Source organism: Synchiropus splendidus, chromosome 4 (assembly GCF_027744825.2).
Source record: "Synchiropus splendidus isolate RoL2022-P1 chromosome 4, RoL_Sspl_1.0, whole genome shotgun sequence".
In the NCBI taxonomy this organism is placed as follows: Eukaryota; Metazoa; Chordata; class Actinopteri; order Syngnathiformes; family Callionymidae; genus Synchiropus; species Synchiropus splendidus.
Window position 1 is genome coordinate 4,382,960 of NC_071337.1, and position 21,515 is coordinate 4,404,474.

The following is a 21,515-nucleotide window of genomic DNA, read 5'->3' on the forward strand; positions in this document are numbered from 1 at the left end:
CATTTGTCATGCGACTGACCCCTTAGTTAGAATAAAAGACAAGTATAATTGACGGGGGGTGAGCAGGTCATTCATAATATGTGTGACATCAGAAATGTGCCTCTAAGCTGTCAGGATTTAATGATGTTTTTTTGTTGTTTTTTTTACTGGTCTTTATGTTTGGTTCTTGCTCTCCGAGAGTGACACCTGGTGTGGGCTTGCTGGATCTAGCTCACAGCCTGCCAGTGCATGTGTGTGTCCCGGCTGTCCAGCTGGGTCCCGGTAAAAGTGAGACACACTATAAGCGAGTGGTAGGGTTTATTTTTGGGTCAGTGACAGCGAGTCGATGGCTGCAGATGCATCTGAACGAAAGGCTCTAAGATACAAGCAAACTCTGGTCAGTGATTTAATCCTAAAATTTGTTGTTGTTTTTCATTTAGCTAGTTGTTGGTGACCTTTTTGCATGCATGTGACGGCACTGAAACAGACTGAGTGCAAATATGTAGCCCACTGTGCTCGACTTTAACCTGCTCCTGGTATTTCACACACGCACCGTTTCCTGCCGCCACCTGTCGTCCTTCCTCTCTGCGCCTCGTTGCTTAATCCTCATTTGGTCTTCACACGTGGGGCTGACTTCTGAAATTTATAACATGGTGTTTACTTGAGGGAAGGACTCAGGTGTGTAGCAGTTAAGCAAGTGCGTGCGTGTGTGTAGCAGTTGTTGTGCTCCAGATTAAAGGAATCATCCTTTGGAGTCTGCAGCAATTGATAATCTGGATTTTATTTCAGTCTGGACGAGATAGGGAAATCTCCATTGGCTTATAAATAGATGAGGACATTAGACAATTTTAGGTAATAACTATTCAACAATATATATTTTTAGTCATTATATAATGATCAACTTAACTCTGATTTGAGTGAGTTCAGTGAATGAATGACAGAATATTGATCAGTTAATGGGATCAGCCTCTCACCTTTCTTTTCAGCATGAATGCTGTCAAAGCTGTGAGGTGATGATAGCTAGGCATGTGCGAGCCGGTGATCATGGTGACCTACAGAGTTTAATGGTCACTTGACACCGTCAGCATGTTTGAGCCCTGCTTCGTAACCTGTGTTTGAACGCGCGTGGCCATGACATTGTGAGGACGTAAGCACGGTCCCTCCAACACATCGTGAACTATAGTTATGGCGTCATAAATCTCCATGTACAGTCGAGGAGAGCTGATTTAAGGTCAGTTAAGTTGGTTAGTGGGGTCAAATACAGGTCAAGCGCTGTGGATGTGTTTGTTGCAACAGCGTTTCAGCAGAGTACAGCCTGTGTGGTTTAGTGTTGTTTGGATTATTATATACTATGTGTTTTATTTTTTACATTGTCCAAATTTATTTTAAGCTCTCATCTAGAAGGCAATATTAGTGTATTCATAAAACACTGTAATGAATTCTATAAGGCTTTGTAGACAATGTTATGAACGTCCCTAATCATGTATGGTAAGTATAATACGTTGTGCTACGTAATCTGGCTATAGAGACTTGAGAACCCCAAACCCTCAGTCTAACCACTGTGATGATGTTATTACACTGTTGTATCATATATATAATAATAAATTGTGTTATTACTATTCTCTCAAATTGTGCACTTTATAATCCTTGAGAAACTTTGGAATTAATTACCATTAGTCTATAAAGCCTCATAATTGCATTATGATGTTTTATGAATTACTAATAATATACTGTATAATAGATGACAGCCCAACATAAACTAACATTTTTTGGTTTATTATTTGTTATTTAATAACTTAGATTTTATTTACCTCAGAACATTGTGATTATATTGTGTAAATGAAAAAGTCTGAAAAGGAGTTTTGATAATTATAATGCGAGCATTTACTTAATATTTTTACTTTAAAGTAAATCTGCATGATTATTATTATAATTATTATTATTATTATTTTAAGCTGCCGTGACACCAACATTCCAGACATCTTTTGGAGTGTAAATCTGAATTGCTCTGTCAGATTTCTGAATTTACAAAAATATTTTCCTTTTAACACAGCAAAGACAATCGTGTTAATCCTGTGTCCATGGCATTCTCAAACTTCATCAAAGAATCAATCATATTTGGTCGCTAGTTATACTAGTTTATCAGGCTGGTGTGTGTCTGTGTGTTTTTTTGCATTGCCATCAGTTGTTAGAATGTTCCCAAACCTTTTGTTTGGTTACGCAAGCTAACCCACAGGCCTTTGCGTTTGGAAAAGGTGCGCAATTTCAGATGCTTATAGTTGTTGGGGTGAGCAGGCTGGTCTTGTTGTTGGTCTGGTTGCACTTGTTAAACTTCTTTGAAGGTTCGTTGATCGTAAGTCAGAGGTGGTGCATGTGGTTATATGCTGTAGTTCTGTGCAGAGTTCATATGAGGTCATGGTATTTGTCTGTCGAAGGACAGCAGCTGTTTTTAACCTACAGCCTTGAGCCTCAGTTTTTGTTCAATTGAACAATGATGATTTGCTCCTTCTAGTACCATGGTTGAATGTATCAGCACCTAATTTGTCAACAGTTTACAGACTCCTTGTACTTTGTCGTGATATAATGTCCAAAATTGCAGAAACAAATGTATAATGGTCAGTGAATGGATACTAAGCGGAATGTTGTAAAGTGCACTGATTGGCGAGAGGGTGAGGAAGTAATGAGCAACACTTGATCGCACCACTTCTAATTATAACCTCCAGTGAAGTTTCAGTAGTGAAGAGAGAAAGAGATGACGAATGACTTGGAGGAGGTGATGGTGCGAGGAGGTTCAGGAGTGTAAAGTGATTGGTACTGACTAAAGTTTCACTGGTCTGGCAACATTGAGAATGTGGTGTTCACCTCACTTAGATATGGAAGCTGTCAGAGAATATGCTCTGGACACGGTCACACATATATATATTTTTTTGTTTGTTTGTTTTTATTTATTTTTTTTATTTTTATTTTTTAAGGGCTTTGTGACCTCAGGATCTCATTGTTTTGCTCACAGTTTAAGAATGGCAGTTTATGTCAATTTTGTCAAATTTATGTACTGCAGTGAAACTTGTGACTGTCACATACAGTATGTATGTATGTAAGAAAAAACATTCAAATAATATATAATAATTATACAATGATATATATCAGTAACTTCATGTGTAATGGTGAGCACTTAAATGCAAGTACACTACCTGTTTTGAAAAAAACTGGTCTTGGTGCATCCATTTTAATTACACACTCTCACATTGACTCATTCATGACCTACAGAAAATCGGAAATAGACATGATTAATAGTAAAACACGGTTACATTTTGTGTAATTATACTTCATAAACAGGCTCCGCAGGGTTTCCGAGCCAGCCCTGTTACATTCACATCCAGCTAAGCAGCTGAGTTATTATTAGCTGCTATTATGCGAGTCAGCTTTGTTATTGCACTTTGTTTGTGCTTCATTTGTTTTAGTGACAGCTCTTTTGCTGCCAGCACAGAAGCAAAGAACAAAACGGGGCTTATTCATCAGTACTTTAAGAATGTACAGCATTTCAGGTCCTGGAATGACGGCTTTTTAAGACTGTCTTTATGGTTCTGGCTGTTTTTGGCGTTAGTGGTTGGAATAGACATTGAAAAATGTAGGAAGATGAATTGTGGTTGTGTGTGTGATTATTTGTTTGTGTCATGTGATGGACTGGACCTTTCAAGGGTCGCCTTCTGCCTCACATCGCTGGAATAGCCTCCAACAGTTGTTGGAGATCTGCCTCGGAAAAAACATTGAGGTTGCGTTTCTTAACATCAGCATCTCCATTTCATATGATGAGACATGTTAAAGGTTTCTTGAGATATGCTTTGCGCCACGTGGGTGGTTACCACGGCACCAACTAACACAACTCAACTTTCACAGCCACGTTTTTGGCATCTTCTTTGGTATCATCCGGACTTTCCTCATCTCTTTCCAAGTCCGTAGACATAATTTCAAGTGCAGCATAGCTTTGGCTCTGGTTCTTGTCTGTTAGTTGCTAGCGTTAATGAAAATTATGTTTTTTAGTTTTAGTTGAAAGAAATAAAAGCAGGTTGTGGCCTGAAAGTGATTTAGTTGTTTGTGCAGTGGACTAGAAGGGAAGGGGTGGGAGGTGAAAATGAATCGCTTCCCCCGGATACCCTCAGCAGTTTTTATGGAGTCTGTCCAGGAGTTTCTGAATGTGGAGCCAGCTTTCATTGAGGCTGTTTGTTTCTCCACGTGGTTCTATATTTAAATGTCAGCAGCAGAAGCTGTGAAACTCAGCTCACTGAATTACCTGGATCTTTACGTCCAGTAAACAAATATTGACTTCACCTGACAGCTCTATGGGGAGTACCAAGAGCACCAGGGCGGCTCAGGCCGACGGGAGGCAACTCGGCTACTGACAGAGAGGCAGATCAAGAAACATGGTGACCCCCAGCGCCGCCAGGGGACGTCTTGCCGAGGGCGCGAGCGCCAACGAAACAGTCAAAATGGATTCCACAGTCGCTTCGGAAACCAGCACAGTTTCCGCAACAGCCGGAACCGACGTCTGTCCAGCCTGCAGGTGGACTCTGTTGTCGCTCAAGCAACTGAGTTGGACATCACGTCCTCGTCGAAGAAGACGCGGTCCTTTTCCAAGTGTAGAGGTGAAGTGGGTGACGGAATGTATCTATCAAAGTGCAAGATGTTCCTGAGTTGCTGTCCCTCTTTAGATTGCATAGCTCGGGTGCAGAGATTCCTGGTTAATCGGCTTGGGGAAGATTGGATCTTCCTGGTGCTGCTGGGGATCACCATGGCTCTGGTCAGCTGGTCGATGGACTACGCCAGCGCAAAGAGCCTTCAAGGTTGGTTCCAGGACCTTTGTTTGAAGGGAAGCATCTAAAGAGCACATCTATAGTTCTGGGTCTTCTGGACATTGTATTTCTTCCGTCAGCCTATAAATGGATCTACGGGGAGCTGAGAGGGAAGGTCCCGCTGCAGTATCTGGCCTGGGTTGCTTATCCACTCATCTTCATCCTCTTCTCCTCCCTCTTCTGTCACCTGGTCTCTCCTCAAGCCATTGGTTTGTTGATTGGAATTCCACTTCTTGTTGTACATGTGTGTCCACCATTCTCTGCTTGGATTGCTCTGTTTCAGGGTCTGGTATCCCAGAGTTAAAGACCATTCTAAGGGGTGTGGTGCTTAAAGAATATCTGACCTTCAAGGCTTTCATTGCCAAGGTCATTGGTTTGACCGCAGCTCTAGGCAGCGGCATGCCAGTAGGCAAAGAGGTAAGCGACTCTCCTCGGAATGCGTTGTGTGTATAAAACTGCCATCGATTGAGGTACAATGAACATAATTTGTTTAATTTCTAACCTTCAAATTAAACAGTGGTTTGTGGTCATTTTTTATTATTTATAATAATAGAATTTGTGCTCAAAACTAGCAGTGGTTATACTTACTTATCTCTCCATGTTAATTGGGGCAGACCAATACTGAGTATATGCACTGATATGTTTGTCCATAGCACACTGCATCTATCCCTCACTTGCGAATAAGTCCCTGAGATACTTGAACCTCCACTTGAGGAAGGATCTTTCCACCAATCTCAATACAATAATCCACCTATTTACCACTAACAGCCATGGTTCCACATTGAAGGAGCCGATATTCAGTCTTGCTGCTTCACATTTTGCTTAGCATTTGAGGTATCTTAGACATCTTTCTTCTGCCAAAAGAGCAGGTGTAGAGGGAAGTCTGGGCCTCTTTGCTCCGGCAGCTCCCCCTGCGACCCGACCTCCATATGTGGTGGAGGATAGATGGATGTTTTGTGGCCTCTTTACAGTCTGTAAAACACACATTAATAGTAATTTATACATGATCTCAGACACAGTTGGCATTATGGTTCTTATCAGCCTCTGTGCTGATCACTTTTTTCACTTCCAACTCCATGTGAAAACAAGGTGTGCCTGGTGACTTGTTTCATCTCCTGATCTCAGGGTCCGTTTGTCCACATTGCCAGCATCTGTGCCGCTGTTCTTAGCAGGTTCATGTCCTTCTTCTCTGGAGTTTATCAGGTAAGATAATGAATGACTTCTCACTTTTGAATTAGGAATAATCCTGCCATACATTTGATTCTTTTGTTTTTGATCTAACTTCTCTCAGTAGAATCCCTACTGTTACACCGACATCCTGACAGTCGGTTGTGCTGTTGGAGTGGGCTGCTGCTTCGGAACGCCTCTTGGTGGTGCGTTACCTTCCTGGCGACCTCATTTCATTTAATACTTAAGACACTTTCAAAGAAAATCTGTGGAAATTTCGCGTTTACAATATTGGCATTTGGAGGACACATATGTCATTGTCCTTTGAAATGAAAAAAAATAATAAATATAATAAAAATATTATATAAATACAATTATTTTTAAATAAAATATATGCAAAATAAATACTTTTTTTTTCATCTTGTGTGGTATTGTGCTATATAGGAGTTGTATTCTTATGTATGTTGTTGTTATTGTATGTTATTGTAATGTTAAATATACTGTTCATTTGCTAATCTGTAACTTTCCATGGTGAGTATGACTGCAGCTTCCCTCTCTCACCACCAGGGGTGCTCTTTAGCATTGAGGTGACGTCCACTTATTTCGCAGTGAGAAACTATTGGAGAGGATACTTCGCTGCAACGTTCAGCGCCTTCATATTCAGAGTGTTGTCTGTCTTTAACAAAGATGCAGGTTTGTCTCATTTTCTTCACACAAGGATGCACACACAAAGCAAGTTCACCCGTTCAAGACAACCTGTCAGCCATACTCACAGTTGGGATGTGATAACTTTCTTTCAGTCACAATCACGGCTTTGTTCAGAACCAACTTCCGCATGGACTTTCCCTTCGATCTGCAGGAGCTGCCGGCATTTGCAATCATTGGGTGAGTGTGTTTGTTGCCAAGAAGATTTGGGGTCTGACACTTCCGTGCCCATTTTTCCAGGATCATCTGCGGCTTCCTCGGTGCCTTCTTCGTCTATCTCAACAGGCAGGTGGTGGTGTTCATGCGAAGGCCCAACGCCATGACCCGCTTCCTGACCAGACAGTGAGCCAGATTGCAGCTTTCAGATGTCTTCTGTAACTAACCTAAATCTTCCTCTGCTTGTTCCAGTCGACTGCTGTTTCCTGCCGTGGTGACGCTGGTCATTGCTACCTTGACATTCCCACCCGGCTTTGGACAGTTCATGGCAGGAGAGGTGACTGGTAAAATCTTTTAATTCTGTGTCGTCTGTGTAAACAAGTATATAACACAGCAACATTCCTGTCACAGGAACAGCTTCTTCCCCTCAGCCATCAAACTGTTAAATTTGTGATCAGCCTTTGTTATTATTATTTTATTTTATTTATTAACAGCACTTCATTTCAAAGCACTTTCCGAGTTGGTGCAACCCCCTCTGACCATGGCAATAAATTCTATTCTGATTCTGATTCTGATTCTGAACAAACACTCTGAACTTGTTGGGATTCTTTCAGCTGATCTCAGCATGTCACTTTTCTAATGCTACATTTGACAAACCTCACCTAATATAATCTTCCTCTCTGACAAGATTGGAATTCAAGAAATTTGTTCTTAACAGGTCCGAAGATTTCATTTTCATTCATTCATTTACTGTACATAGATGAACTTATCTGTGTGACAAGAACAATGACGGATCTCGTTACACTCATGAGGTTTCGCCTTCTTACTCAGTTTGACCCGGATTTTTTTCTCTCCCATAAATCCCCTTGACGGAACTCGTCTCATTTTTACTCACTGCCTGCAGAACGCATGTCCACCACCAGGTGGCAGAGGCAGCCTTTGTTTTCAAATCAGCGGCGCCATAGCAACAGTTATGAGTTGCTTATACCAAATCTGTCTCTCTGTATGATAATGTTTATAGCTTTTGCTCGTCAAGATTGTGTCTGTACAAGACTTTGAACTGTTCTATTTCCTAAACCAGATCACATGACTAACACAGACAAGCAATATTGGAGACAGGTCTGGAAGAAAGTCGCTGTCACTGCTGACAAAATCTATGTTACGTAAGTTCTCAGAATAAACCTGAGTGTGAAGACGCTGTTTTGGAACCTGGAGGGCCAACACTTTTTACGTCTCGCACTTAATTAGCAGGAATGTCAAACTAATTCTTGTAAACAATCTAACAACGAACAAACACTGTAGTGAATTTTAAAAACCTTGATCAATTTCTTATTGAACACTTTGTCAATGTGGCATTACATATTCACAGAGAAATGTGCCTTTTAAAATGATGTTTCTCCAGAGGAAGTGCAGTCCTTTTCCCATCAGTCCTGAGTTGATGTAGAAAGTGAGGGACTAGTGAGAGATAACAGTGACTGAGCGCTTAAATAGCTGATGAGTCATCGAAAGAGTCATTACTTTTAGTGTGTTTTCTCACTTTCACTGTGCCTCACTCGTCTTCTTTGTCCATCCAACCGGCACTATTATTGATTCCTTCCTCCTTGTCTACTTCCTCCGAATTTTACTTAGATTCTTGGCACTTCCTCCCCTTTCATTTGGGATAAATGACATCAGGGAACTTGTGATGCTAATGTTTAAACTGTAAACTTTGCATTAAAAAAATAATAGCGTCTATTGCTAAATAGCCCATTCAGTCCATGTTTCTGTCGTCTCTTCTGCTCCTGCTGACTCTTTGTTCTTCTGGGTGCTCAATCTAACCTGATACTTGCACCCTTCCTCCTCTGCCATCTCCAAAGCTGATGCCTCGAGAGTGTATAAGCTCTCTCTTTGACAACTTCACTTGGACAAAGATTTCACCTTTGGCACCGCCTCCTGGTCTGGGTCGGTCCTCAGCCTGGCTCCACCCTGATGTCAGTGTCTTCATCATCCTGCTGCTTTTCTTCATCATGAAGGTCGGTGTTGGAGATTGACAAGAAAATAAAGGTGTTATTTATTTATTTTATTTTTAATTCCAGCCATTTTTAACCGTCCATCGTATGTCACTGTAAATAGATGACGCTGCGTTTTCTTGAAAAGGTATCTCTGAACTTACTAGATAGATAGATAGACGGACGGACTGACAGACAGACAGACAGATAGACAGACAGATAGATAGATAGATAGATAGATAGATAGATAGATAGATAGATAGATAGATAGATAGATGAAAAAGGGCTCTGTCGAGTGTGTCCCTCTGAATAGTGAGAGTTCTGACCTGCTGTCAGCTTGTCAATGGCTGAGGCAGAACCAAGCTGTCACCCTCTTTGTTGTTGATCTGAGAATTGTCGGGGGCTCGAACAGGGAAGGAGAAATTCAATAATTTCCTCAGAAAGAACTTCTTTGAAGCAGAAATGTGTTTCCACCTGTCCATTAGGGATCTGCAGGCATCCAAGATAGATTCACTTCAGTTCATTATTAGCAAAGAACAAAGAGGTGCTGGGATCGTTGGGTGAGGAACACAGTAGTGTGAAAACATACAGCCTGTTGTTATGAATATGATCACGAAACAAATTGACTTTTCAGCTACAAGAACAAGTCATACCGACTAATAAAGGCCATTTAATCTATTCTAATCATGTCGTTGTGGATTAGACTTTGACTTTTTGTCCTGTAATCTAGCAGCGCTGATTCTTACAGTGGAGAATTCACTTGCTTTCTGACTTGTTCTGAACTCCAAAGGGTTATTTTTTGTTATTATAGTTTCACTAATATTGTTTTTATAAGATTTCTCGAGGAATTTCTGTCATTTTCAATCTCATCATGAATGTTATTTTGCCAAAACTTAATACTGGCGGAGTACCATAAATGTGTTTGTGTTTCAGTTCTGGATGTCTGCTGTGGCAACCACCATGCCCATTCCGTCTGGGGCCTTCATGCCTGTTTTCATCCTGGGTGAGCAGAAGCCCTGCGTCCGTGTGGATTCTGAACTGACTGTTCTACTCCACTGCAGGAGCGGCGTTTGGCAGGCTGGTGGGCGAGATCATGGCCACACTTTTCCCCAACGGGATCGTGTTTGATGGCATCCTTTACCGAATTATCCCTGGAGGGTATGCAGTCATTGGTTAGTCTATTTACTTGTTCATTCCTTGACGTGTGACAATGCTTTCCTTGAAGACTGCACACTGTGTCACATCTACTTCATGAAGTTAGAACTCTGACAATGAATGTTATCAATCAAACCATCCTCTCCCATCTTCATAGTTCACTTTATTTGGATGTTTTTCTTGAGAAATTGGATGTTCCTTGTGCTCCTTAAAACACAACTAAAATCGTTTTATTTTTGAGTAGATGCGACAAACGTGGAACTTTATAAGCAGCATTTTTTGGAAATGATTGCAGGGCAAGTGTCTCAACTCACTTGAGCCTTTGTAATTCCCCTCCACTGTAAGGGCTGTCCTCCTCATCACACTCTCCTCTTCATCTTCTCCTGAACTTCACCCATATCCTTCTTTCTGACCTCTTCTATCTTCACCATCTCTCCAGTCCTCCCCTCATCCTCCCATCTCCCTGACAGGAGCAGCGGCGCTGACCGGGGCAGTGACACACACCGTTTCTACAGCAGTCATCTGCTTTGAGCTGACGGGTCAGATCTCTCACATCCTCCCCATGATGGTGGCGGTCATCCTGGCCAACATGGTGGCTCAGGGCCTCCAGCCATCGCTGTATGACTCTATCATCCAGGTGAAGAAGCTGCCGTACCTGCCGGAGCTCGGCTTTGGCCACATGAGGTTTGTCATCCAATCTCCACTACTCTCCCCCACATTCCACCAATCACTGTAGTCTCCTTTCACCCGCCTCTCTCCGAGGCATGTGCAGCATCATATTCCCTCCCTCCTTGTTGAGATGAAGTCATATACAACGTGTTCTTTGCACTAGAAGTACTCGCAAATGAAGCATATTTTGTTGAAATAATTGCAGCCTGGAGCTTTTTTTAGGCTCAAATAGTTTTTTTTTTCAAAGGTCCTTATTTCTTCTCATGTTGTTCCAGCCATAAATGATCTTTCACCCTAATTATTTAAAAAATCTGTTGTATAATGAGGCATTTTTGGCCAAATAAAAAAAACCTCCAGCAAATCCAGGAGGAAAATATTTTTACATTCCAATATTTTAAAATGTATTTAAAAGTGAATGAATCAAATGGAAGTGAAACCACTGATGGAACTGAAACCCATAATATAATAAAGATTAGAAATGTAAAAAGAAATTAAAGTAATATGAATTGTTGCAAAATTGTAAAAACAAAATAAGTAAATTACGTTTAATCATCTAACAGCAACAATTACTTATCATATTAGATTCTGGATGTGCACTAATGGATTCATGTCACAGTCTCTCTGCGTTTCAGCCAGTACAACATCTTTGTGGGGGACATCATGGTGAGGAAGGTCCAGTTTGTTTCCTCTCAGTCGACCTACAGGGAAGTCAAACTGCTGCTGGACTCGTCCTCGCTCAAAACCATCCCCCTTGTCGACTCCAAAGGTTCAAAGTTTGCTCACTCTCTATTCAAAAGATGTAGATGTGTGGCTGGTTGAAGCAAACTGGGGATTATTTTGTTGATTCCTGGACGCCAGGCAATACGGTTTTTGAATATTATATAAGGATGACGGTGAATTCATTGACAGAAATTTTGGATATTGGCAAAAAAAAAATCTGTTTTGCACAAGAGTGAACATAAAATATGATCTTGTACTGTAATTTATACAGTTTATTACCTATGTAGTTTATTATGATCTATTTATTATATATGTACTCATTCTATACTTATATTTTATTTTTTGTCATGATATTTGTTCATGTATTGTGGGTGTTAATTTATTTATTTTCCTTGTGTTATTCATGTTTTATGTGCGCTGATGCTCTGTGGAAGTCATTGATGTTTGTTGTGCATTTCTTTTTTTTGTGTGTGTCTTTGTTGTCATTGGCTGCTGTGACACATTGAGTTTCGCCACTGTGTGACAAATTAGGGACATCTAATCGATTCTAATCCAGTCGAAGTCTCCCAACTTTGAGCGGCTGCAGTGATACGTTTTAACCCACTGTTTTCTGCTTGAACACTCATTAAAATGAAGTGAATTAGCTGTGGCTCAATTCTTTTTTTTTCTGTTTCAGACTCCATGATTCTGCTGGGCAGCATTGACCGACTTGAGCTGTTGGCCCTCTGCGATTGGTGGTTGTCCCCTGAGAGGCGACTCCTGATGCAGGTTTGAATGGATGTTAGCAATCTGAGCTTTTAACAACCATAGTCTGAGACCTACTTGGACTTGGACTGTGCTTCTGCTTCGTCTAGCAGCAGAGAGGGAATGAAAATCTTGTTAGTCCATAACTTAATATGAGTGGAACAAGATTAGTAACAAGGGGTCACAGGGTGCTGTTTCCAGGTAAAATCGAGTTATTCTCATCATCCTGGACAGCTTCATGAGAAAAAAAGTTGATATTTATGATCAGATCTATGAGCTTAAACGTTGTTGTGTTGGCTGGTATACAGAAGTAGTAAACTGTTCAAGGTCATATCAGTTTTTATGACTGTTGCTCATGTTTGCTCCCATTTGCCTTCTTGTACCGGGATTTAATGTCAGACGATCATACATTTTGTTGTGAAAAATGAAATATAGCGCAACCTTCATTTGTGTTGATGACTTCAAGGCTGTAAAGGACACTGAATGTCTCATTTGCATAATGAATCAGAGACCTAAACGTGAAAATGTGTCTCCAGGGCTTCCTTCAGGAGCACAGACCCAGCTGGGAATCTTTGTCCTATGTCAATGAGGAAGAGGAGGATGACGAAGAGAAGGTGGGGTCACTCTCTTCAGATGTAAATCATGAAGGTGGAAACTCCACCCCTCGAAAGGACTTTCACCCGAGACAAAGTCTGTATTGTGGGAGGTGTGACAAACCTAAAATATAATCATTGTTATGGTTTGGTGTGGCATCACACACCTCTAGCTGCCACCATCATCTGATTACAGTTATGTAACCGGCAACACAGATGAGAGAGAAACGTAATTTTGATGTGTTACAGGTGGCATTGACAAAATCAAAGTCATAAAACCAAGAAGGCATGAGAATGCTCATGGTTTTCTATCTCAGATTTGAAGTGCCACTGAAACAAAATACCAATCCAAATATAAATATAATTTCTGCCCAGCATTTTCACACTACCTGTCATCATCAGAATGGAAGGTTGGCAGTTATAGTTGTTAATTCTGGAGAGCTGCAGTGTGACTCTGACAACAATAAGCTTTCTTTCATACATCGGCCTGTTCAGGGGCCACCAGTGCTGGAAGAGAGGAATGGACCAATCCCTGCACAGAGATCTCCTGAGCCCTCTCCAAACTACGCTGGCCCTGACCCTGGTATGTGACTGCCTGGACATTATTACCTTTGTTTGTACTCCTCAGTCCTGTGAGGCACTTTTTAATCACAACAGTAGCTTGTTTGTGATTTTGTTTGCAAGTGATGTTTGATCATCCTCTTGTGACAGGCGGCTAAAATTATTTCTTACGTAAGGATGTTGATGTTAGAATATGAAGGTGAATGACGAGGCATTTTGTTCTTCCAAAACTGAGCTCAGGCAAAGGAATATAACACAGAATGTAGCCTTAAAATGTCTCTCAGCGTGCATTTCACAAAAGTGTAGCTGGAAGAGTACCTGATGTTATGAGGAGGCACCTCTGTGTACTTTGAATCTTGGCCCAGCAATATTAACTTTAACTTTACTGTTTCATGATGGTGTATTAAATTGCATCAGAAAAACATTCAAAGCTGGTAGATGGTTCATCACCACAGAAACACTTCTTTCACCAGGGTTTCTGCTACATGTAAACAATCATGGTGCGCTGCCACGGGTCAAATGAGAGCCGCCATTCCTTCAGGATAGTGATCTCTTTTTAAAGATGAAATCCCACGTCATCAAACGTATTGAAAGTGGAATTGGGATTCAAAAGTGGAAACATCAAAACAAGCGGAAAACATGTAATGCATCATAGACATGAACATGGTGGTTTTTGCCATGTTTTTCACTGAAAAATCCTGATAGAAATATCAAAATGTTCTGCCCTGTAACATGGTCGTGAATATAATAAAGTTTTTTGTCACCTTTTCTCTCCGTCACGCCACTAGCTGTAATGCAGCCCGGTTGTCATGGCAGCAGGGAAAGTTCAAGCTATAAAAAACAATTCCGGGCTCCACGAAAATTCCACTGATAGAGCTACTGTATCTCTTTTTAATATGTTTATTTCAACAATATTTTCTCTTTTTATTTAATCTTAAATTGCTAGAATCTGGTTGTTGGACTATTTCTGAAATATTTTGTCTTAATTGTTCTATATTCATGGTGATATTTTCTAATTCACACCAACTTCATGTTCTTAGGCCACAATTAATTTCTTCATGCCAAGTTTTTTTGCCACATCCTAAGATGTTGTCAGATCATTGGTGTTTATCTGTCATCTTGCAAAGTAAGTCAAAAAGTTCCGATCAGACACAATTTCCAATGACATTTCTCACTGGTTCCATTTGGATCTTGGAAGTGTTTCAAGGTGTGTAATTTAATCACAAAAATAAATCAACTTCCCTTTGACTTCGGTGTGATGTTTTTGCTCTTTGCATTTCTTTTGTTCGACTCACTAGGTAAGTTTGGCAGATTTGAGACTGGAGCATGGACAAGCTAACATTACTGGTGAATCATGGTTATTTTTTTCCTTTCAATGTTTACTGCATTTTACGTAGTGACATGAATTGAGCTCCTCACTGGCTTCAACCCTTCAGTGCTTAATTTCTCCTCTTCCTCCGACTCCTGCTTTGATCTTCCGCTTCCTGAAGACTGGAAACTTAAGTTCCCTGTGTGCATTTAATATCCTCTCACTCTCATTGCAGGAATATGTTGGCTGGAAACATTGTGGAAACAATCTGATGCTAATTAGCCAGTAAGGAGTTATCTTTTCCCTGCATTTAGCTGTAGCGTACGTAAGCGCTGCGTTGGTATTAACGCTGGGTTTATTAGTCCAGCTGGTACTATCTTTCCCTCCTCTCCATTAAGAGCCAGTGTGACACATTAGAGAAGATGAGTTTGCAGCGTCAGTGGAGCTTTGGCTGCTCCTTCTCTTTCTCTTTTGACCAGCTGGTGTTGCCACTTCACCGTTTCCAGGCAACAACAGACATTCGTCCCGCTGCTCCTCTTCCTCTTTAAAAAGGACTGAACAATGTTAAAGGTCTTCCATGTTTCCTTCTCTCACAGAAGACGGTCCTCTGCAGAGTTTCAGCCAGACACTGAGGAAACTCTTCAGCTCCAAGAAAAGAGCCACAGAAGGAGCCGCACAGGTTCGTTTCAATGAGTGATGTTACATACTGCAACACAATTACAGTATTATTCAAGTTTCTGAACAGGGAAAGCCTGCGGCACTCTAGTTTCCTCACACAGTTCAAAAAGTGTTATTTAGTTATTCTTAATATCTCCTTAAGTGTGGGTGTTTTTTTCATTTGAAATTGGGATTATTCACTGAGTCATGTGACCTTAGATTGAATGGATAAATCTTATGGAAAGGTAAATTATGCTTTTACATTTTGGATGTCACTTTGTACTTGTGCAGGTCATTAATGTGAGGGTTTATTTGCATGTCATAAAGAGGATAAAGTGCAAAATAATTGACATATTACTGCGATAAATATTTGGTATTCTGGTATTCTCATCATGCTGGACTTGTTATGAGTAGTCCAGTCCTCCACATTCCTGAAAGGAGCTTTCATTTGATTTGGCCTCGTCTGTGGACGACAATGACGATTAATCTGATGATGAGAGAAGATAAGATTTTATTCATTATTTTGTAGGATGTTTTGTGTCACAGGACGTGTTGCTGCAGATGAACTAAATGCCACAGTACTGTACTTACACAGTAACGTATCAGAATATCTGGCTCTCAGCAGGAAAATAATGAAGTGTCCTAGATAGGACGAAGGCTTGAACCTTTTCATCCCTCATGAAGGCTGCCTACCTTTTTTCTTCACAATGGGGTTTCAACTGATGTGTTCTTGCACAATACAAAGTTCTTTTATTGGTTTCATTGCAGTTGATTGGTAAGTCTCGTGATATCGTGGAAATCTGCTGTCGAATGACTGTGTTAAAGGCTGACGCTGTTTAGGCTTATTAAATTATTAAAGCTAAACTACTCTAATTGAATATTCGCTGTCTTCACTTGCCTGTGATTTCATCGGTTTGATGTGACTAGGCTCAATATTTTGGCAGCACAACGTTCTTTACCCTGTAAAAATCTGTTTATTAGCCGCATTTTTGCATTAGCCGCAGGGTGCCGACCACGAGTTATCGTATTCCAAGTAGGCCTGTCACAAAAATCAGTGAGTCCAACTATATTAAAACTCATTTTCATTTTGCTGGGCCCGATTAATTGCCATGTGCATGTTTGCTTGTTTGATTTCCTCTCCCATCTTCCACTGCTGCCCATATTCCATATTCCTGACAGGAGGATTACTCTGCATTGGTCTTAGACACATCTCCGGGGGCATAAGTATCACCGCGGGATGACCAGAGGGATCCCTCTTGTCGGTCATGCCAGAGTCAGTTGTGCAGCGATGAAGGCAGAGTTTAGGCAGCAGTGTCGAGACGGAGGAGAAGCACATGACAATGTTGTAGAACTAAAGGGACTAAGTGAAGCCGAAAGCCACAGCCGTGGTGTGGGAATATTTTGGCTGCAAACCTGCTGAGTGAGGTGAGCCCAACAATGTGGACGAGCTAGTTTATCGAATTTGTTCTCATGTGTTGACAACAAATGAGGCAACACATCAAACACGCGTGCCCACGGAGTAGTTTCATTAAATCCATGGTTTGGTGGCAAAGATTCTGTTTAATTATCATGATCATTATTTTTAATTAAGATATTTAAGTGTTATTCACAATACATTTTGTTTTCAAAGGTAAGAAGAAGAAGACAGAATTACATTGAAAGTGTGTACATTGTCAATACATTAGTGCTTACTTCAATCTAAAAATATTGTCTAAAATTTTGTGGGACAATTAATCGACCAGCAAAATTTGTTAACATGACAGACCTAATTTCAACCACAAAAAGATGCATGTTGTAAGGTTTTGATGGTTTTGTAAAGCCATGGCAACGATGAGGTTATAAATATACAGTTTCCTGGTTGAGTTCTTCAGTTCAGGCTGTTTTGCATTTAGCTGCATGTTGACAGTGGATCTGAACGATATACAAGCTCATGAATACGCAGCTGCCTGTTGTCTTTGCACAAACTCCCCGGCAATGAGACTCAGTCGTCTCGTGTGAACCAAGTCAGACTCGGGGCTTATCATCCAGGAAGGCTGTTGCACGGGGGCTGAAGGAAGTAATATATGGAGTCTGTTTATATGAATACCAATGTTGGATATTTCATTGCCGTGGTGCTGTGAAGTGTAGATAGATTAAGTACAGATTTATGTTTTCATACCTGTGCGCTTGATATAGTAGGTCATGTCGCCACAGACTGTTGAATATATGCCGACTCTCAAATATTGACGTGCCCAGCAGCAGATAAGGGAACACCCAGAACTGTGAACACAGAGGAACCCAAGATGTTTTGTCTTTCTGGGTTTAACTTCTGTAAGGTCTGTGGAGCCTCCTCACAAAGCACTTTAAAATGAAGCTAACTCTGCAGATATTTGGAGGTGAAACCTGTGAACGTTTTTAGAACCATTAATAAACTGCTCTCGTCTCTTCGTCTGTCTCCAGGAGCCGCCCCCCCCACCCCTAACAGACACCATGACACCTGAGGAGGTTGGTACTGATGAGATGATTGAGGGGAGGTGATTCAGCAGGGGGCTCAAACAGGTGCAGGGAAACAGAGGATTGACTTGATGAAGCCTAACAAAATTAGATCAGATTGCGTGTTTCGTCTGGTAATTTGTATCATTAGATCTTCCTGTTTTTGCATGGCACTGAGAAACCTGTGTGTCTGAAAAAAGTCCGGCAATTATAGCATTTCTAATTTTAGAATATGTTTTCCAAAAGAATTTATAAATAAAATGGAATAAAACCTGTTTAAAATTAAGAAAAGCATGGACATCCACCAAGTGTACTTTTATGAATTTATAGCATTTCAAATATCATTGATAAATTAACAGTAACATTCAAATTAGCTCGATGGCACAGCTTGCACGACACACACACACACACAGTTGAAAGGAAGATTGGCAGGGGAGCTTGCGTAGGGTGTGTAGATCCAGAGTGTAATCTTGAGTCCCACAAAAGTAGTTTTTTTCTGCCATATCCAACATATCCACAATTGTCTTTACCAAGAGACAGAGTTTTAAAGAAAATGAAATAACCCATCCTCACCTCACCAAGGGACTGAAGATGGGTTGAATGGACAAATGAACTTGTCAGAAGCAGCAGAGGTGCTGACTATCGGCAAGACATGAACTCAGAAGTGGAGCCAAAACATCCAACAGTCGCCCTGAAGTATTTCATAAATTGACTGCGGACTCTGCCACTCAAATTTTCTGCTTAAACTCGTAGTGAATGGAAGTGTCTGCAAACACTATCGTCCAGGTTAATGTGTTGATAAACACAGCGCAGTTTCCTCACAAACGTGAACTTTCTTTGCCCTCCTTCGCTGCTCACTCACTGACACACCGATTGAACTCTCATTAAAGTCCATCTCTGGCTAAACACACAACTCCCGCGGTGACGGCAGCTCTGAACTGATTCCAGCACGATGCCCTCTCCGACCTTGACTCTTGTTCACTGCTGCAGATCAGAGCGTGGGAAGAAGTGGAGGTGAACAAGCCGATGGAGATCGATGAGATCAGAGTGGATCCGTCACCTTTCCAGCTGGTGGAGAGAACATCATTGCATAAGGTGTGTGTGGAGTAACTAACACCAACAAAGGGTCAATGTCCATCTCTTCAGTTTCTACTGAGATGGAGATGATTTAGATATAAAAATGCTTTTGCAGTTATCTGATCATGAAGTTGTTCAGTCAAGAAGCAAAAGAATGCTTAGATGGTGAAACCTTTTTACCACGGCTGTCTTGTTTCCATGATGTGTTTTTCATCAGCCTCTGTAATCCCATGTTATTGAGGTGTTCTGATGTGTCTGTGATTCTGAGCCACAGCGTGACCTCACATTCACACTGCAGCTTTTCTGTCCCTCAAGGACGTTCGTCTCTTGAAGTGGAACTGGATTCTTCGGACAGTCTTAGATTTCTAATGAGCCTCTGCAGCAAGTTTTCACGTCAGGAGCTAATTCTGCTTCATCTCCCTCCTCAGACTCACACCTTGTTCTCCCTGCTGGGTCTGAGTCATGCTTATGTGACCAGTATTGGCAAACTGGTGGGAGTGGTGGCACTGAAAGAGGTGAGCATATTGTCTCTTCTTCCGTTGTGGCTGTTTCTCTGATGCCTTTTGTTTCTCCTCGACTTTCCTCCACTAATCCGAACTTATTTCTCTGCTCCTTCCCTCTCTGTCATAACTGCCGCTCCCTCTTTTCTTCCTCTTTGCTCCTCAACTCCCTCAGCTCCAAAAAGCTATCGAAGGCTCCACCCGCTCGGGTGTCTGGCTCCGTCCTCCACTTGCAAGTCTCCGTGACATCAGCAATCACAATTCTGTCTCAAAACCTGCCACTTCTCCTCATTCCTCCGCTCCTTCGTCTCCCACCTCCCTCTCTGCTCCCTCAGTTTTACCCCTTTCCTCTGCCCACCCTCACCCCTCTCTGCCACATCAACACAAGAAGATAGAGGTGAGTGTAGAGGGAGTGGTGAAGGAGGCTGAGGAGCAAGATGTCCTTCCCACCCCCTCTACTCCCCCTGCCACACCTCTCTGCCCACCGACACCCCCACATGGACTCTTGGAAAACGATGAAGACAGTGACAGTGAACCGATGGTGTGACTCCAAACACTGTTTATATATATATATATAATAAAGTGTTTTGTTCTGAAATCTGATTAAATCTGCTTTTAGGACTTTTATAGGAATTAAATGGTGACTGATGACTCAAAGATCTGTGTGTGTTTTCACATTTATAAAAACTTATTTTGTACGATGATTTGCTGCATTATCAGCCGGACAGGAAGCCAAGTACTTGCATGGCTGCGACCAGGTCTCTATCTTTGAGAAATCCAGGCAGTTCTTCTAAAGTATCGAATTAGATTATATCATAAAAAAATATTATAAAAGTACTGTTAGAGTGCAGACCTCCGCCAAGGAGCGCATGTCACATGATTTAATCAAAACTCAGCGCGCAATCATATCAATAAAATGACTTCCGTGATTGACGAATGGTGTTGACTCATGGCATGAAGGAAGTTCCTTAATCGAACCTGGGATTCAGGGGTAAGTGCAGAGTCCAAACTACCTGGCTTCCGATGACGTTAGCTTAGCAACATTCAAGAGTTGTCAAACTACTGTCATCTCATCGAGCTGCAATGTTTAATGACCAACTACCAACAAATGCAGCCTGTCACCGCTGTCAAGCTGAATTATGAGTGATTTGATGGTTTGCAGTTTCATTAATTCTTTTTCTTTTTTTTCCACTAGCTCTGAATAGGGAACAGTGCTTGGGCAGCAGTGTTTACAAGAAATACAAGTGAGTGACGATTCCTTCAAAACCTTCCTAAATCCTGCTGAAAACCCTTGGACGTTATCAGTTCACTTAAATATATTTGGAATGTTAGCAATGTTAGCTATATTGCTAGACACCAACAAAAACATACCCTACTTGAAGGAGGTACTTTTCTATTTTAAAAAATCATGTTGCAGCCAAATCCTGCCAGGTTGGAGTTGAGCCGTATAACATCATTGAGTGTCCCGAGTTGAGTTGGTTTGCGTCAGTCCAGATTATTAGAATATTGGTTCTGACAACCGACCGGGCAACAACCAGACATTTTTGACCTCTGCTTCTCAAACAGACACTTGAGATGGAGCGGTCCACATTTGAAATAGCCTTGGTTCAAATTCTATTTATTTATATTTCTGCACATAAGTCAGGTTTCGAACCAAATGTTTCAACATTTCAACACTCACTTTTGACTGACAGTCTTCCATCCAGAATAGCAGTTACTTCTTCGATCAACTACAGAAAATATTCTGTTTCTTCTTCCCCTCCAAACAAATCTCACTTTATCGTCCGCCGCAATTTATTTTATTTTTTGCCTTTTTATGGATTTCTAACATTCACATTAGTGCATGTTTTGGTTATTTGTGAAATTAAGAACAGACAGTATTATTGTTTCAGTCGTAAATAGTGAGCAACATTTACTTGGTTTTGTGAGAGTATTTTGGGGTTCTAACTCCGGCAGCTTTTTTTCCATGACGATCTCTTTCCACTCACTATCTGGGTCGCAGCTGGAGTGCAACAGATTTTGACAGTGACAGGTGGCGCTTCACATTTTCAGCCACAGAGCTCAACGACATATCCTTCAAGCCTTCATCATGAAGGTATGAGTGTGTTTGTTTTGAGGTATGTTTTATAGTGCAACGAAAGTGAAAGTGTGTGTGCAATGTGAGCTCACACAACAGAACGCAGGTACTTGTGTTTTTTTAGAGAAGTCACCTT

The 21,515-nt window shown here is 41.2% G+C and overlaps 1 protein-coding gene across 2 annotated transcripts; it reads left to right on the top strand.

Annotated features, from left to right (window-relative positions):
- The first annotated feature begins 74 nt into the window (after window positions 1-74).
- LOC128757006 (chloride channel protein 1-like) lies at window positions 75-19,851 on the top strand. 2 transcript variants are annotated; one of them, XM_053861962.1, is made up of 24 exons: window positions 75-376; window positions 4,316-4,622; window positions 4,689-4,820; window positions 4,910-5,038; window positions 5,113-5,246; window positions 5,955-6,032; window positions 6,124-6,202; window positions 6,564-6,689; window positions 6,797-6,881; window positions 6,942-7,043; window positions 7,110-7,194; window positions 8,714-8,869; window positions 9,779-9,848; window positions 9,907-10,017; window positions 10,471-10,684; window positions 11,302-11,435; window positions 12,066-12,157; window positions 12,670-12,747; window positions 13,222-13,309; window positions 15,193-15,275; window positions 17,693-17,737; window positions 18,716-18,820; window positions 19,231-19,317; window positions 19,478-19,851. In XM_053861962.1, exons 1-24 carry the CDS (start codon window positions 326-328, stop codon window positions 19,847-19,849), a joined length of 2,943 nt encoding a protein of 980 aa, XP_053717937.1. In that variant the 5' UTR covers window positions 75-325; the 3' UTR covers window positions 19,850-19,851. The 2 variants fall into 2 exon arrangements, with proteins under 2 accessions (XP_053717937.1, XP_053717936.1); XM_053861961.1 differs by having other exon boundaries at window positions 4,316-4,820.
- Window positions 19,852-21,515: the final 1,664 nt, after the last annotated feature.

What these genes read in the sequence shown, in the direction of transcription:
- LOC128757006 (XM_053861961.1), top strand. Translation starts at nt 326, where the DNA reads ATGGCTGCAGATGCATCTGAACGAAAGGCTCTAAGATACAAGCAAACT. An exon ending in TAAGATACAAGCAAACTCTG is followed by an intron (nt 377 to 4,315) that starts GTCAGTGATTTA and finishes TTCACCTGACAG; the next exon opens with CTCTATGGGGAGTACCAAGA. An exon ending in AGAGAACATCATTGCATAAG is followed by an intron (nt 18,821 to 19,230) that starts GTGTGTGTGGAG and finishes CTCCCTCCTCAG; the next exon opens with ACTCACACCTTGTTCTCCCT.